The following is a 17,819-nucleotide window of genomic DNA, read 5'->3' as shown; positions in this document are numbered from 1 at the left end:
CTTTTGGGGGTTTTCACTCAAACTCTCCCCCTCCCTGTTTGTTTGTGTGTGCCGCCGATCTTCTCCGCGCCCGCTTCGCCGCTCACCGCTCGCTGTCGGGTCTTTTCACGCGCCCCTCCCGCGCCAAGCTTTTTGTGCCACCTTCCACGGCGGTTTCCAGCCAGCTCGCAATCGGCCTCCTTCAACTGCCGTGAACTACTTTGTGTGTTTTTCGCGTTTATTTCCCTGTATTTTTTTTTTCTGTAATTTCTTTTCCTGCATTTGTTTTACTGTTCCTTTTATTTCTCTGTATAATTTTTTCTTTTTGCTTGTAATAAGGCTCTCCCCTCCTATTTTGTTGCGCCCGGTTGCTGTCCGTTATTACTGGTCCAAACCCTTGGGTTGTAGATGTGAACTTTATCCTGGCCTTCGGGTCGAGGAGGATGAGTATCGGCTTGGAGGTTTTGTTCTCAAGGCCGAGGAATAAGTATCGGCATGGGGGTTTTGCTCTCAAAGCCAAGGAATAAGCGCTACCTATGCATTAGATGGTGTCTGTTTGATGCAGATCTGATTTTTAAACCTGATGATTAGTCATAGGTTAGTGGATGATGTGTTATGGTTGATTTGGTCTGTTGTTGATAACTGTATCTTTAGCTTTAGCTATGATTTACTTCAGAACTTTTTGTTCTGTTTGTAAGAGCTTTAGACTCGCAATTTTTATCAATGAATGAGTATGGTACGTTTCAACAAAAAAAAAAAAAAACACACACACAAGATCTTGAACTAATTTGCCTTTAAATTTTGAGAAAAAAAAATGCAAAATCAATCAATGCGCATGGTTTACCTTATTTAAAATTTGCTTCTTATGTTATCAAAATAAACTCAAATATCCCTGAGATATGTAAAAAAAAAAAAAAATACTTCATATAGTCAAATTTCGTCAACTGACTTAATAAATATTATTAGTATAACACTGACTTAAATAGAATAAGTGTCACACATTTATTGGTTTTGATGTGTCACACTATCGGAATCGGCTAAGTCAATTTGACTGTAAGGAGTTTATTTTGGTACCACATGAAGCTAATTGTAAATCAAATAAACCATGTCGACTAAGTTTGCATTTTTCCGTTAAATTTTAGTAAGTCACATGTTCTCTTCCAAAATATACAATCATAATTATAATTTTTAAGTTATAAATTTTACAAATGTGGTAAAAAAAAGAAAATGCTTGATTGTTGGATTCTAACTTTTTGCATTTGCCTAAATTAAATTGCTTTTTGGCCATGGAGTCTCTAGCTAGTACCTACCCATGTGGCTCGCAACCACAAATACTTTATCTTTTTTTCCTTTTTTTTTTTTTTAATATCTATATGGGGAATAAACCCTATAGGAAACCAATTAGTTGAAGAAATCGTTAGGTGTGTGATTCTTCCAACTGCTGTTAAAAGGACCACTCAAATCATTGAGGCCTGCCAGGGAGTCATATGCGCTAACTAGGATTGGGGTTCCTCTGTCTCTGTGGCTCCCTTTTGTTGTAATGTGAGATTACGGGTCTTTTTGAGATCGTAGTTTTAATAAGTCCAATTTTAAAAATTGTGTTTTTAAAATTACAAAGACGTTTGATAAAATATGTTAAAAAATACCTTTTATCGAATATTTATTATGCAAAATCGTAATTTTAGTTTAAATTCGCGCTTTTTCAAATAAGCATTTCCTAGCTTGCTTATAGAAATCACAGGATTTTTTTTTTAAAAAAATTTTAAATTAAGTGATTTTTAAATTGCAATTCCACATGTCTTATGTTTTGTTATATCTTTTAAAAACGCAAATTATTCTTATAAAATTGCAATCTCAAACACATCCTAAAACATTGAAACTAGAAAATGAGTCATAAAATGACCCGGTTTTCTTTATAAGGCCGCTAAAAGCAGTTTAAACACCACAATAGAATAAGCAAGTAAGGGCATGATCATCTCGAGACTCTTCAACCTTACCCGAATTTCCAAAACAGACGACTATCAAAATACCCTTCAACCCTACCAAAACACCTACAAGGTAAAAGCAACCCTAATAAAAAGTCTGCTAAATTAAAAATCCCGTTCACATTCTCAAGTACACACTTAATCATTTTTGTGACAATCACAGTTGCATTTTAAATGAATTGTCATTGAATTTTAGATTTAACAGTAATTTTTACTTTCAAGTGTGAAAAATAAAAATAAAATTTATCCTAAAATAATGTTGGGACAACCCATGGGTTGTGGGTGATATTTCTTCCTCGCCAAGAATTTGCTGGATCACTTTTAGTTATTTTTGGACCGTACAGTTGTTGGCTTTCCACGGCAACTTTTTCTTATCACCTTTTGCCTGCCTTTTCCTCGTAGAAATGCAGCCTTTGCTTTCTCTAATTTTATAATGGCCTCTTGGAAGAAAAAGTTTACCACTTTCTAAGCAAGGAATATCCTGCTACGTTAATAATCACATTCACTTTAGTTGTCAAATTGCTTAATGCATAATAATTATTAGGAAATAGGAAATGCTAGAATTGTACCACAAACCCATTACAATTCCAAGTGGATGGGACATAATTCTTGGCTCTCTATCTTCTAGTAGGGTTAGGCGCAAACGCAATATTGAGTCGATCATGACGACCCGCATATGCTATGGCCTCTCTTGTTTTGAAAAGTTTTGACTTATAATCTCCATCGGTTTATACCTCATACACGAACCTCTTTAAGTTACGCTCCAATAAGTATGAAGACCGTGATCTTATTATTTATCCAAATAGAAATTATCTAAATTTCTATTAGGATAACTTACTAAGGGAAAGGTCTTCAATTTCTTGCCTTGGTTAAGGCTTTTTTGCTTCTTCTTTTTTTTCATCATATGATGTATGGCTGTAATTATATTACGAAACAATTATTCAATGTGTATTTTTTAAAAAAAAAAAAAAAAAAAAAAGAAAAAAAACTTTTCTTAACACTAAATTGATGCTAATTTTATTTTCAATCTTAATACACTTCTCATTTATACTCTAGTCCCGTCAATAAGAATTTTTGATTATGTCGCTGACCCTCTTGCAAAGGGCTCTTCTAGCATCCGTCCCCGCCAAAGTCGAAAGCTGTCAACTCCACCTATAATGGAAGTGATTTTCAATCCGACTCCCGCCTTCAAAATATTGGAGTCGGAATCAAACATAAAAATCTAAAATAACTTTCTGGGCAAGAATGATGTATAAAAAAAATAATAATAAATAAATAAAAAACCTTAATTGCTGTATTTATATAAAGAGAAAAAACAAAAAGACCTTAATTGATACCTAAACCTCTATTCCACCCTAAATTAGCTAAAAGGAAAAGGTCATAGAAAGGTGGAAGTGAGGTTTGGGAATAATCACCAAATCAACAACATGCTTTCTTGAGGTAGTTTGTGGCCCATGGTGTTCAAGCACACCTCTCAAGGATAACTCTACCATCACCCAAGATAAGGCAAAATTCAAAAGATGAATTATCTCCTTAATATATCTCAAATTGTATAATGATTTTGTTTGATACATAGTGAAGCTCATATAAATTTCTTGTGTAATAATGATGCATGCATGATTGTGTATATATATATATGCAACAAAGTCCTCAAAAGGAAAACTTTTTCTTGTCTTACATCAAAAGAAAGCAAAATCATGTTCATCTAACCCATCTCTGATCTTTATTAAAAGTAAGATAAAATAAAAGCAACTCAAGGAGACTCTCTCCACGTATTATATTGTGTCATTTTCACTTGAGACAAATAGATGAGGTGGAGGGAACCAATGACATGGTATATGTCCAAAAATGTCAAAATAATAATAATAATAATATTATTATTATTATTGTCGGTGTATACAAGTTGCACTTTCGTTTTCGAATGTCCATTCCTTTGCATCTTTTGTCTATGTGAAATAACGAAATTAAAAGTTTAGTATCAACACTTGTCTTTTTTTTTTTTTTTATTTATTAGTTTTATAGTAAATTTAAAGAGTAAAGTTAGACTTCTTAGCATTTTACAACCCTCCTCCTTACTCAATGCTAAGGAAAACAAATATATACATGCTACTCATAGTTGATATCTATTAGGCAAGAGTTGTCGAACCACTCGATTTGACGGTTGTGGCTAAGGTTAGTAATTTTGACACAACTCACAAACCCGATACGAACACGACACAAAATTACCGGGTTTAGGTTTACCCTTAACGGGTTTGGGTCAAAAACGGATTGACCTGTTTATTTTGCCATACACGTTTTTTTTTTTTTTTTTAAAAAAAAAAAAAACTCTTAATAGGTTTGGGTCATAAACTGGTCAATTGACCAGTTTATGTTGATAAACGGGTCATTTGACCCATTTATAACCCGACTCATCACTTTCATTTAAATATATATATATATTCTAAGCTAAACGGGTTAAGCGGGTCGTGTCAGGTGACCTGTGAAATTGTTGTGTTGTGTCCAAATTTAGTAGGATCGACCCTAAACAAGTCATGGGTCATTACAAGTCATAAACGAGTCAACCCGTCAACCCATTTTGCTACTTCTAGTTGCAGCTACATACTATGAGCCATTTAGTGATTGCAGCCAAGGACCATCCAGACCACTTAAAAGGGTTCGAATGCAACCACCGCCATTTGTTTGATAAGGTCGGCCACATATGAACTGATGTGACTATCGCATCAATAATTATGGGATTTTTTTTTTATAATTTTTTTCTAATTATGGGAGATTGATGTGGCAAAGAATTGATGAACCAATTCTTTTAATTTCTAATTGTTGCACAATTATACGTAGAATGTTAGAACTTCATATTTATTGGTTAGAAATTAGAACCATTTACCTTAATTAAAAAATTAAAGCATTTTAATTTGGGTTAAATATTTATACCACTATATATTTTGCCGCGACTCTTAACGAGGGCGTGAAGAGTTAATTATTTAAGAGATTTTTATTAAGAAAATGTTAAGTATTCTTTTAATGTTCTTTTAATATGTTCTTGACTGTGATATAATTTTTAAAATTATTGTTGAATTTAAAATTATCATTATTGATTTTTAATTTATTGATGATTTTAAAAATTACATTACAATTAAGAGGACACTAAGAAGACATTTGAAGAAGACTTAACATTTTCTTTTTTATTATATTATATATTTTGAAAATTCATGACGTGGCAAACGCACGCACCCGCAAGGCAACGAGATGACAGGACAGAAATCCAGCCCTTTACGCCCAACGATAATAGTACCAGTCTCTCACTCACTGACATAACCGCCTCCCCACGTGACAAATCCTCACCGTCCATCAACACCCACCAACCGCATCTCCCCACGTCCACTCCATTCTCTTTCCTCACATGCAGTCCGCTCAACTCCCTCTCAGCAATTTCCACATCCATCCCCATTATTTCTTACCAGCCTTTTCGCCCCTTCCTTTGTCAATCCCTTTTGGTCCCCCCTCCGATGAAAATTCTCTTTCCACCTTTGCGTCGGAGTCAAGCTTTTTCCCAACCTTTGCCTCCGATTCTTGCTACTCATAACTGTACGCACACATGATGCGCTGTGTGAATCTGTTCTAGAACCGCGCGGAAGAAAAATGTCCTCGGGCAGTTATCGGAACGATGCCGGATGGCAGAGTTCGGCGCCGGAGGGGTTGACGGATCATGTAACGGAGTTTGTGAAGGCGGCGGCGGAGATGGCGGTGGAGTTCGGGAAGGGGTGCAGGGATATAGTGCGTCAGAGTTTAGTGAGGGAGGACTCGTACATCGGGAGGACGTTGGGGAAGGGCTCGTCGTACGTTGGGAGGAAAGTGCGGTGGGCTTCTGAGAAGCTGGGAGTGTTCAATCAGTACCTGCCGGAGGATAAGGATCCCTTGCACGCCTTGGCGGTTATATTCTTTGTCTGCGCTTTTGCATTTGCAGGTATGTTTGGGGTTTTTGGAGAAGAAGTGGGGGGATTAAGGTCATTGACATCAGGCTAAGTCTCTGGTTGGTTACCGAGAAAATTGTAAGGAAATGAGAAAATAAGTATTTTTTGGAGTTTTAGAATTTATTTTTACAATTTGGGAAAAGAAAGTATGCTCTGTTTGGTAGTTGACCAAATGCGGGAAAGTGAAAGCAACTGAGTTTTGATTTCCGGCGATTTGGAGAAAAGAAGTTCGTCTTAGTTTGTTGTTTGTATAGAGAATTATTGGGTATTTTGTTGACGATTTGCTATTGGTTGAGATTTGATTTGATTTGCTTTGGAGAATGCCATTAAATGCTCACTTAATTTCTGCTTTCTATAAATTTTGTATGCACGAATTGTTTGGGAGGATTTGCTTCAAATCCTAGTGTTGGAGAATTTTGCTTCTTGTCATTACATAAAAACCATGTTGTAGTATTTAGTTTCACCCGTTGTTTTCACTTCTTAGTTTCATGTTGTTTCTTGAAGTAGTTTCCTAGTCATTTTCATTGATTTTTTTTTTTTTTTTTTTTGTTCTTTATTTCCTGAGCATGTTGATATAATTTCAACTCAATTTCTTTCCATGTTCTCCTGGAGTATAGAAAAGCTGCTATTAGAGATCCTTATGATGACTAAATTGACCATTTGGTTCTCGATTGGGAAATAAGCTCCTTGAATCAATTTGATGCCCCTTGAGAATTTTTTTCCTGGGCTCTCTCTCTCTCTCTCTCTCTCTCTCATATGAACCAAACTTGCTCTGATTAATTTTTGTAATTGCAAGTTCATGTATTCTATAGCTTTTCGGTTCTGCCTGCCATCCGTTGGGCCCTGGAGCTTAGAAAACAATATTTCATGCCTCATGTGCACTTCTTTACTCGAGTGATTTGCGGGAACCATTCTGTGATGTAATTGGGTCTTAATTGAGTAATATAACATAGATGGTATGCAAATAATCAATTACTTCATATAATTGTTCAATGCAAGTTTGTGGAACTTCTGTTGTTCCAAAGTTATTTTTAATCCATTCTCTAGCCGTGGTGTTTTGTTTTTCTCCTGCATCTTACACTGCATCATTCTCAAGCATTACCGTGGGTTCTTTTAGAATATTTTGTTTATTCTGAAGATGTTTGTTTGTATGGATGTGTATATCAGTGTATTTGGTATCTATGCTGCAAGATATTTAATGTATGCTTTTGTATATGTCTTCTAGTACTTCTATTATGTTATCCTTCAACCCGTGATAACGTGGTTAATTAATCTGCAGCCTTGAATCTGAGTACCGAAGATGATACCTCTTCCATCCCATTGCCGAAGAAAGTGTACCTGCATCCTCCTAGTGCAAACCTCCTAGTGCTTCCGGATGGTAGGTACTTGGCTTACAAGGAGCAAGGTGTTTCAGCTGAAAGAGCTAGATTTTCTATCCTCGCTCCACATACCTTCCTTTCCTCGAGGCTTGCAGGTTGTACATTTACAGTGTTTAAAACACTTTTTTTTTTTGATAAGTCAGTGTTGAAAACATACAGCTTGCCTGTTTGTATGAGTATATTTGTTGCCATGTATACTTCCACAAATTTTGATTTTTTTCAGTTTCTGTGTGGTCTTTTTAATTAGGAATACCCGGACTTAAGGCTTCACTGCTGGAAGAGTTTGGGATTTGCTTGCTAACATATGATCTTCCTGGTTTTGGCGAGAGTGATCCTCATCCCAACAGGAACCTTGAGTCGTCAGCAATGGACATGTTACTTTTAGCAAATGGTGTTGGCATCAATGACAAGTTCTGGGTTGTGGGATACTCGAGCGGAAGCATGCATGCTTGGGCTGCACTCAGATACATTCCTGATAGAGTTGCCGGTATTATGTCTGTTATTATTTCCACAAAAAATTTATTTGCATCAGCTTTGCTTGGCTAGATTGTGGAACCTCACAAACCAACAGCCCTCTCTTTGAATGAATAAGAATCTCATATAACTTATCCTTTAGTGGTTGGAATAGAGTAACTTTTGCATTTGCCTGTATTTCTCATTGATGATATATACTCTCTTTCCTCTTCCTTTAAAAATTTATTGCTTGGATTTTGAGTTTTCTGAACGCTGGATTTTTTTGGTGATGTTGTTCCCTTTGAAATGGAATAAGACAATGTAGTGGTAATGTGCTTTTCCTGGTGCAGGGTTAAGTGGTGGAAATAAGATCTTTTTTTTCTTCTTTCTTTTTTTGAAGTTCTCCTTGGTTACACCACAGAAAAGAATATGGTCAAAGATATCTTCTTAGAACCAAAAAAAGGGTAAAATATTTGCATGAGATATATTCCAGTTGCCATGAAGAAAACTTAAAATATAGTATTATCAATCCTCAAAAAAAAAAAAAAAAAAAAAAAAAGGTCAGTAGAATTTTGATTAGTTGAAAGGTCTGTATGAATTGTGTGATACCCGGAAAAGATGATAAAAGAGTACGGTGGAGGACATGACAAGTACTTTTAGACCATAACTGTGATTAGCATGGTATGGTGAAAAGATTATTTGCACTGCTTATTCCAACGTCTTTTTTAACTGAGTTGACAATCTTGATATTGTTGACATGGTTCCAAAGTTTGCTGCTCTTGAAGGAAGTGGACTAATAACTGCATGAAATAGGGGCAAGGTGTTGGTAAAATTTGGTAACCTATGTTGACATGCAATAGTTTGACGTGGTAAATCGCTTTACTTTTAGAACTATGTTGATGATATGAATTTACAAAGCCAATTTTTTCTAAGTTGATCAATACAACAGAACATTTTACAACACATGACCATCATCATGCATTACTCATTCTTGTTGTCGAGGAAATGAAGATTTATTCTACATTCTACCAGGTGCAGCCATGTTTGCTCCAATGGTTAATCCATATGATCCATGCATGGCCAAAGTAGAGAAACGTGGAACCTGGGATAAATGGACACGAAGGAGGAAATTTATGTACTTTTTAGCTTTGAGGTTTCCTAGCTTTCTTTCTTACTTCTACCGTCAAAGCTTCTTGTCTGGAAAGCATGGTCAGATTGATAAGTGGCTGTCATTGTCACTGGGAAAGAGGGTGAGACATTTTTTTCACTCATGATTGCTTTCAGATGATGTATCTTCGAATTAGACCACAATATCATCTCTACTCTGTGTTGTCTTCTAATGGTTGCCGATGGATTCTCTCTCTCTCTCTCTCTCTCTTAATTTTTTTTCTTCTGTCCTGCTTCCTGTATCGTGCTTTTACAATTTCAGTTGAAACAAATTTGTTTCTAGATATTGGAAGGAAAGTTGCGAGAAATCTTAGCATGTTCTTCTAAGTCAGTTCAGCCTTTGTGCTGTTTGAATAGATAAGAAGGATGCCTTGGTATAGAGCTAAGGGAATGCCATCAAGGAGTGAGTGTTTTTTTTTTTTTTTTTAAGTAATCGAGATATCATTAAAAGCGTAAGGTGTTTTCAGGTACACAAAAAATATGCAAGTAATGAGTGCTTTTAGAGGTTGATGAAAAGAAAGATCTTTATAAATAAATATAAAACAAAACAAAAAAAACAAAAAAACAAAACAAAAAACAAAAACAAAAAACAAAAAAGATTGATGAAAAAAAGAAGAAGGGGTTGGTAGAAGAGGCCTGTATGGTGCTGGTGATTTATGTTGAAAATACACAATATCTTTGATGTGCTATGGTAAAAGAGCATTTGTACTGCTGCTTCCAATTAGTTGGAGAAAATGGTGCAACAACTTGGCATATGTACTTGAATTTATCAAGAGCTCGATCACTTTATCCGACTGTTCAGTAGATTGGCTCCCTTTTTAAATGTTGACATTTTCATATTTTTTGAGATGTCCCATTGAAATTTTTGTTTACTTGTATTACTCCTTATCAAGGATATTAATAATCTTTCTAGGATAGAGCTTTGTTAGAAGACCCACTCTATGAAGAATTCTGGCAAAGGGATGTGGAAGAATCAATTAGGCAGGGAAATACAAAACCCTTTGTCGAGGAAGCTGTGTTACAGGTCTCAAATTGGGGTTTCAGCCTTGCAGATCTTAAATTACAAAAGAAACAGCGAGGGAAAGGCATGCTTAATTGGCTCAAGGCTATGCTCACTGAACCTAAAGAGGAATACACAGGCTTCTTTGGCCCAATTCACATATGGCAGGTTAGTGATGTCTCCATTCTCTCCATCTTTGTTTCAGCTGGTTTATATTTTAATGCTTTAGCACTCTTAAGATAACTTGGACATGGTCGGCTTACAGTTTGCTTATTCATTGCTGTAGACTTTCTGTTTCTAGAGATAGTTGATGGATGTAGTTTACCTTCTTTAATAAGTTGAGGAGATTAGAACAAGTTCAGTTACTTGGAAATAACTATTGTAGTTGACTTGCTCTGATGCTGATGGAACACATAAAAACAACTTTTGCGAAAATTCTAAAAGAAGAAGGCTTCTGCTAGAAGGATGTATAATCAATTTTTTTTGGGTTGAGTAAAGCAAATTGTTATAATCGAATATATTGTTGTACAAAGAGGAAAGCTAGAGGATAAACTGGTTCTGGCGGGTGAGGTCAGTTACCCGTAGGAGTTTGATTAACGGTGAGGATTGTTGTATAGTATGCGTTTGCGATATACAATTAATCTGAGTAAAGTTCTCCTACGTTAAAAAAAAAAAAAAAAATAGGAAAGCTAGACATCAGTAAAAACAATTCTAGTGATAGTTTACTTAAAGAGTTAGGAAACGATTCTAAAGCCAGGAAATGATTTCAATCTCTCTTTTTTTTTCTCTCTTTTTTTTTTTCCTATAAAATCAAGCAGTTTCTTGAATATATGTATTGTTTTTTTATGTGGAGGTATCATGTATTTGCTAGCAACACATTTTTTTGAGATCCTTTCTTGTTAATCTGGAAAAAAAAAATCCATTGTTTTACAGGGGATGGATGATAGAGTGGTCCCGCCATCAATGACTGATTTTGTGCACCGGGTTCTACCAGGAGCTGCAGTACATAAGCTCCCATACGAGGGTCATTTTACTTACATCTACTTTTGTGATGAATGCCATAGACAGATATTGACGACACTTTTTGGAACCCCACAAGGCCCACTCACTACCAACATTGAAATAGATCCAACTCTTGTTGAAGGTGATTCAGGCCCACTCACTGCCAACGTTGAAATAGATCCAACTCTTGTGGAAGGTGATTCCAAAGAGCGGGAAGAGACCGCAGATCAACAGTAAGAGAAAATACTTTGTGAGCCTTACATGAAGAGGTAATACTGATTACGTAATTCTCCTAGTTTACATTGGAAATATACGATGTATAGGTTTGCTCTGTTACTCGTGGAGTGAAAGGAAAAACAAAAAGTTAAAAGAGTATATAGGTTATTTTGTTTTTGGCTGCTGGTATCTGTGGGGGTCTTAGGTGGTATTGGTCTGGGAACTTTGGAGGTGTGTGACACTAAGCAAAAATATACATGAAATGAAAATGTTCTTATTCTCAGTAGGTAAAAGTGTTGCTCTGATTTGCACTTCAATTCTTCTCAACAGTGGTTCTGCATTACAAATGCAAAGATGCTCGTGGTTAGTTTCAAATAGGCTGTCATTTTGCCTATGGAATAAGTAATCCGAACGAATAATGCTATGTTTCATACTCATTTATTACATCCATGTTATACTAGCTGACATACTTTTGGGTTTTTTTAAAGTGATTGTCATTATAAATCACTTAAAACACGTCGTGTCAGTCAATGTTATATAGGTATGATAAATAAGCGTAAATAGTAGCATTATTCAACCCATTATGATATGTAATGCCACGAATTTGGAGGGTTGCAGAGCATTAACATTTAGATTCTCTACCTAAGTACTGATCAGGATTTAGGTCGGCTAAAGACAATGATTCAATACCTCATTATCCAGAAAAAAAGAAGCGTGAATGTCCTAATTGATCCCATTTATAATATAGGTCCTAATTATTGTTAATTGTTATTTTTCATCTAACATTATCTCGAGAAAAAAAAAAAAAAAAAAACGCACAAAAAAGACGAACAAATATGATTGACAAAGCAGAGATATCTGATTATGAAAATATAAAAACGAGACAACGGAAAATCTGATATCACCAAGCAAAGCCTGGCATCGAAGGTCAAACCGTCATTTTCCGTTGTACTTTGTAGTATCCCCCATGCCCATAAACTTTTTCCAGGAGCAAGCTGCAATCCCATCCCTATATGGAGCTCCTCCACCTTGGTTAATATCTCCATCAGCCTCTCTCCGACAGCAGCAACCTTAAACCTCCGCAGATTTCACGAGCCATGTAAGATAACAAACCCCAGCTTTGTATAAAATGACTGTTCTCGCTGAAACAAGAATCTACGTAACCCGAGGAAAGGTGCCAACATGCTCGGCCATTGACCATCCTTTACAACTTACGACTTACGTTGCTTGTGAGATGGCCCTTTTAAAGTTGGTACATTAACACATCTTTTAATGTACTAACTTTAAATCTCAACCCTGAAATAAATATTATCCATTTTATTTAAACATCCTTTTCCTTGTGTAGTAGCTGTTCATCCCTGGAAACAACACGGTGTAAGAATTAAATGAACAAAATGGCAGGCCCAAAAACTCCATGCTCATTATTTAATTTAAGGGCAACAGTTATTATTATTATTTTTTCTTTAACACTTGTCCAAGTCTTTTGATCCCAATAAAATAGCTCAAGGTAAAGAAATAGTGTAAATAAATATTTTAGGACACTGTTATTCATTAGACTAATACCATTATACTCTTACCCTATCCAGGGCAGATACTGCAACTACCCAGAGGGATATGCTTCTAAAAAAATATCCTCTATTGCGCAGAGATGTCTATCTTCAGCACACCTCTACAGTCATCACACATTTCTTTCTAGTGCTTCATCTGACCTCCAGTCCTTTGACAAGCCTCAAAACTTTGCCATGTAGGGAAGAGTTTTCTGTAACTGATCTCTCTAAAAATAAGAGTCCAGTCGAGCATAAAACCCTTGTCTGTCATCTCATCAAACCACTGAATGTTAGAACTCGTGCCCATTGCTCCATCCTCTGAAACAGCCCTTTCCCTACCACCAGAACAAATATCTTCAATATCAATTCAATTAGTGAACCTCGCAATTTCTGGGGTTGCACCCCTTTTAACCATCAAGTTCAGTAGCCTCTTTGCTTCCTCGGCCCTATTCAACTTACATAATCCACTCACTATCTTCCCACACACAGTTAAATCAGCAATTAATCCTTTCTTCTCCATCAAAACTTGCAACTCAAAAGCTTGAACCACCATCCCTGTGTTGCAAAACTCATCAATCAACGTATTAAACATGATGTTGTGTAGTTCTATCTCTTTGGTTTGCATCTCATTCACGTATGCCATTGCCAGCCCCATTTCTTCAGCCTTGCAAAGACCACTTATCAGGGCCCAGTACGTATCAGCATTACGAAAAGCACTTCTCTGGGTCATTTCATCGAACAGGGAAACCGCACTTTCCATAGCCCCCAATCTACAATACCCATTAATGATCAAATTGTACAAATACGTGTCCACTTTGAAACCTTTATCATGCATCTCCAAAACCAACCTTTTGGCTTCGTCGACCTTGCCAAAACTCGTGAGCCCATCGATCAAAATCTTGTATGTGTGATCATTGAATGCCACCCCTTCCTTCTCCATCAAAAGCAAAACCATATCCAACTCCCCAAGATTCCATCTCTTCGCACAAGCATCCACCATTACATTGAACGTAACAGCATTGGGTTTAATTCCTCTACCAATCATCTCCTCCACCAACTCCCTGCCCCTCTTGACATTTCCACTCCTGCACAGCCCATCCACCACCGCTGTCAAAGAATACACAGAAACCTCAATGCCCGACTCCACCATTCGATAAAAGAAATCTAAACCCAATTGCACATGATCAGAACTTCTAAGGGCAAGTAAATGTACGGTACACGTCTTCTCATCGATTCCAATTCCATTGTTTTTCATATAATCGAAAACTTCCGAAACTACGTCGACCATTTTGCAATCAGAATAAACCTTAAGCATAGAGTTGAAAAACTTCGCCATAACTTTTGGATCACTGCAGCAATTCCCAACTCCAGGAGCAATAACAGAGAATGGGTACCTGGAATTTTCGCCAACCGAGACAAATTTAATGGTTTTCTCGGCATCCGAGAACCTTCTCTCCCTGAGAAGCCTGCAAGTTAGGGTCAAGTGGGCTTCGAGGTCAGGCTTGAAGGATATGAGAGATTGGTTCTGAAGGAGAAACTCGAAGAAACGCAAGCATTTCGAGGATTTAAGATCTGGGTCTGTGAGAACATGGAGAAGCGTGGTGGGGTTGAGATTGGAGAGGAAGGCGTTGGGAGCTGAGAGGTTTAGGGTTTTGGAGATTATTTCTGTTATTGCTTGCTTGGGTTTAGGGGCTAGGTTTGGAGGGTGACCTCTTTTAACGGTTTTCAGGGTTTTGAGGAAGTTTTGCAGACGCATGTTTTGGTTCTAAGATTTGGAATTCTTTCCAATGGCACAGAAAAAAGGTCGATTTGAAGCTTCTATGGAATCTTTTATTACTTTTTCATTGCTTGGATTGAAAGAAAGTTGAAATCTTTATTAAGCTATGCAAGAAGGATTGAAGGCTTTGGATTACGTGGTCCCACAAACGTTGGTAATTTCTTAGGTTAAATGCTACATTTAAAAAAAAAATTATCTACTATTTGGTTAAACAATTTTTTTTTTTTTTTAAGAACAATTGCAATAAAAACAGACGCAAACAGAATAGGAGAAAAACCAAAAAACTAAGAAGGTGGATCATGTCCACTAAAAATAGGAGAAGAAGAAATGGGACTAAAGTAAGTGGAAATACAGTCAAAGTGAGCTATGGCCGCGGCCCAATAAGCTACATGGTGAGCACATAAGTTTGCATTTCGGTGAATTTTTCAAGCCATCCAAAAAGAGGATGCTGGTATGAGGGAGAAGGAGGCTACGATGAGGTCCGCTATTTTTAGTCTTGAACAATTGAGGGGTGTTGAAAGGCCATGATGACCACTAGAGAGTCCCCTTCAAGGGTAAAATTCTGGAGCTTCAATTTGGATGCCAAGGAGGAAGTAAGATGAGCTGTAAGAGTCTCACCGTAATTTGGATCAGAGGGAGGGTTGATTTGTGAGACAGCCTTGATTATGATACCATTTGAATCTAACAGCAGCTTGTGCAAAGAGATAGTTTCTAATTGCAGTGTCAAAATTAATTGTGAAGGAACCAGCAATTGGAGGAGACCATTTTTCTTTGACTGGAAGGGTAGTTGCACACCAAGCATTGTGATGTTCCAAGGCTGTTTTTTTGATGGAGCACCAAAACATTTGGAATCAAACCATCATGAAAAGCTTTGTTTCTGTTAAACCAAATAAGATCACAAAGAACACTAACAAAAATTTGAAATAAGTGAGACTCGGCCAGAGGAATACCAAAAGAAGAATAAGGGGAGAGGATGCTTCAATCCATTGAGAAGGAGAGAGATTGTCCCAGAGAGGCCAAAAGAGGATCTCTAAGCTACTCTAGAGAAAACACACCGAAAAAAAAAAGATGGGAAATGAAATCTGCTTCAGACTTACAAAGAGGGCAAAGGAGGTCAGAGGGGGAAAGGTTAAGAAAATGATTTAGCCTGGATTTGGTTGGGATGATATCCCCAGCTATTTTCCAAAGAAAGAGCTTCAGTCTATCATTGAGTTGAAGCTTCCATAATTTTTTCCAAGCATAAGGGTTAAGAGGAGAGAAGGCTGAATTCACTCTAGAAAACTAATTTGATTGAAGGCAAACTGGGTAGAGAAGAGACCATTAGTAGAAGGAGACCAAATAAAATTTGGGACAGAAGGAGGGCCAACCTTCAATTTTAGGATTTCTCTAATGGAAGAGGATTTAAAAATAGAGAGCATGAAGGAGATGTTCCAATTGTTATTTGGAGAGAGAAGGTCACGGATGGAAAGCAAAGGGTGAGAAATATGGCTAAGGTTGATAGGGGAAGGAGTAAAAGCAGGTAAAGAAGGAATTCAAGAAGCTGTCCAAATAGAAAAGGAAGAAGAGGAACTGATTCTGTGACAAGGGCCTTGGGCAATAAGGCTCTAAGATTTTAGAATACATTTCCAAAGCCAAGAGGCTGAAGAATGGGAGGGGGGGAGAGAGAAAGGAACCAGTTTGGAGATACTTACCTAGCAGTTAGGACACCCATAGACAGTCTGAAGAAGAGTGTAGCTTCCATCCAAGTTTAGCAATAAGAGCTAGGTTGACCTCTTTCATTCTCCTCAGACCCAAACCTCCAACTGCTCTAGGCAAACAGATAGAATCCCAAGATTTTAGGGATAAATTTCTGGCTTTACTTGTAGGAAAGCCCCACCAGAAGTTCTTAAAGGACTTGTCCAAGCTGTTGGAAACACTAGTAGGGAGCATGAAAGAGCTCATGGCATAAGAAGGGATGGCAGCAATAACAGATTTAATGAGAACCAATCTGCCTGCTTAAGAAAGGGTTTTTGCTCTCTACCCTTCAATTTTGCTTTGAACCTTGTCCAGAATCCCTTGGAAAGCTTCTTTCTTGGAGCTGCCCATTAAAATGGGAAGACCAAGATAGATAGAGTTCAAATGGTTTGTAGCATATGGCAGAATGTTGCAAATAGAAGTAATAGAGCTAGGAAAGATGTTCCTACTAAATCGGATTGAGGATTTGCTACAATTTATGGACTATCCAGACCACTTGCAATACTTGTCCAAGCAAGATTTAATACTGCAAGCCTCCTTCAAAGAAGCTTTCCCAAAAATCAAAAGGTCATTAGCAAATAGAAAAGGATGAATGGCAGGGCAATGTCTTGCAATTCGTAAACCTTTCAAATTCCCAACAGATTCTTTTCTGAACTACAACCATGAAAGAACTTCTGAGCCAAGAATGAAAAGGAAAGGGGAAAGAAGATCCCCTTGTCTTAAGCCTCTCTCAAGATAGAACAAACCAAAGGGGCTGCCATTTAGTAAAATGGAAAAATAAGAAGAGGAGATGCAAAGTCGGATCCAGTTGACCCAAGTAGCATGAAATCCAAGTTTTTCCATAATGGCTAGAAGAAAATTTCATTCCATCTTATCAAAAGCTTTCTCCATGTCCAATTTAAGAAACATAAAGACCCCCCACCCCCCCCTCCCCCCCTTCTTTTCCTTTTTTGTTTTTGAAAGAGTGCAAAAGCTCATGTGCAATGATGGTATTGTCTTGGATGTTCGTGCTAGGCACAAAGGCTGATTGGAATGGGGAGATAATTTTGGGAAGGAGAAGCTTCAACCTATTAGCCAAGATTTTGGAAATGAGTTTGTAAGCAATGCTACAAAGACTAATGGGCTGAAATTGGTGCACTGTATGGGAACCACTTTGTTTAGGGACAAGAGCAATGTAAGTGTGATTTTGTTCTACTAGAAGGTGGCTATTTTGGAAAAAAATTCCAGACACAATCCAACACTTCCTTTTTGAAAATTGACCAATTCTTCTTATAAAAAAGGGTTGTGAAGCCATCAAGCCCTAGAGCTTTTGTAGAACCTATGCTAGAGATGGCTTTGAATACCTCCAATTTAGAGGGAATAGAGCATAGAGCAAGGTTGTCCCTTTAGAGATGGTGGGCTGAAAAAGACTAAAGAGATCATCTTCTAATGGGGGAGAAGAAAAGGTGAACAGGGAGGAAAAGTGAGATACAAACGCAACTCCAATGGAAGGCCTATCTGAAATCCAAGCCCCATAATCCACCTTCAAAAAATCCACAGCATTAGACCTTCTTCGAATGAGAGTGGAGGTATGAAAGTATTTTGTGTTGAGATCCTTGCAAGTAAGCTAAGA

At 37.2% G+C, this 17,819-nt stretch overlaps 2 protein-coding genes across 3 annotated transcripts; one reads left to right on the top strand and one right to left on the bottom strand.

The window, feature by feature from the left end:
* The first annotated feature begins 5,388 nt into the window (after nt 1–5,388).
* LOC132163494 (uncharacterized) lies at nt 5,389–11,466 on the top strand. Its single transcript, XM_059573802.1, has 6 exons — nt 5,389–5,925; nt 7,212–7,406; nt 7,559–7,798; nt 8,797–9,014; nt 9,845–10,099; nt 10,865–11,466. Exons 1-6 carry the CDS (start codon nt 5,601–5,603, stop codon nt 11,168–11,170), a joined length of 1,539 nt encoding a protein of 512 aa, XP_059429785.1. The 5' UTR covers nt 5,389–5,600; the 3' UTR covers nt 11,171–11,466.
* Nucleotides 11,467–11,951: 485 nt separating this feature from the next.
* LOC132163495 (pentatricopeptide repeat-containing protein At2g28050) lies at nt 11,952–14,532 on the bottom strand. 2 transcript variants are annotated; one of them, XM_059573804.1, is made up of 2 exons: nt 12,713–14,532; nt 11,952–12,507 (listed from the first exon to the last, which is right to left on the bottom strand). In XM_059573804.1, the coding sequence occupies exon 1, from the start codon at nt 14,450–14,452 to the stop codon at nt 13,064–13,066; it is 1,389 nt and encodes a 462-aa protein (XP_059429787.1). In that variant the 5' UTR covers nt 14,453–14,532; the 3' UTR covers nt 11,952–12,507; nt 12,713–13,063. The 2 variants fall into 2 exon arrangements, with proteins under 2 accessions (XP_059429787.1, XP_059429786.1); XM_059573803.1 differs by having other exon boundaries at nt 12,727–14,532.
* Between the last annotated feature and the right edge of the window lie 3,287 nt (nt 14,533–17,819).

The sequence above is a fragment of the Corylus avellana genome, chromosome ca10 (genome assembly GCF_901000735.1).
Source record: "Corylus avellana chromosome ca10, CavTom2PMs-1.0".
NCBI lineage: Eukaryota > Viridiplantae > Streptophyta > Magnoliopsida > Fagales > Betulaceae > Corylus > Corylus avellana.
The sequence above is the reverse complement of the archived record's forward strand: the minus strand, read 5'-3'. Positions and strand labels throughout refer to the sequence as shown.

Excerpts from the sequence above, each read along its gene's own strand:
- LOC132163494 (XM_059573802.1), top strand. The coding sequence starts at position 5,601 with ATGTCCTCGGGCAGTTATCGGAACGATGCCGGATGGCAGAGTTCGGCG. Across the intron at positions 7,799-8,796 it reads CATTCCTGATAGAGTTGCCG|GTGCAGCCATGTTTGCTCCA; the intron begins GTATTATGTCTG and ends ACATTCTACCAG. Across the intron at positions 9,015-9,844 it reads CATTGTCACTGGGAAAGAGG|GATAGAGCTTTGTTAGAAGA; the intron begins GTGAGACATTTT and ends TAATCTTTCTAG.
- LOC132163495 (XM_059573804.1), bottom strand. The coding sequence starts at position 14,452 with ATGCGTCTGCAAAACTTCCTCAAAACCCTGAAAACCGTTAAAAGAGGT.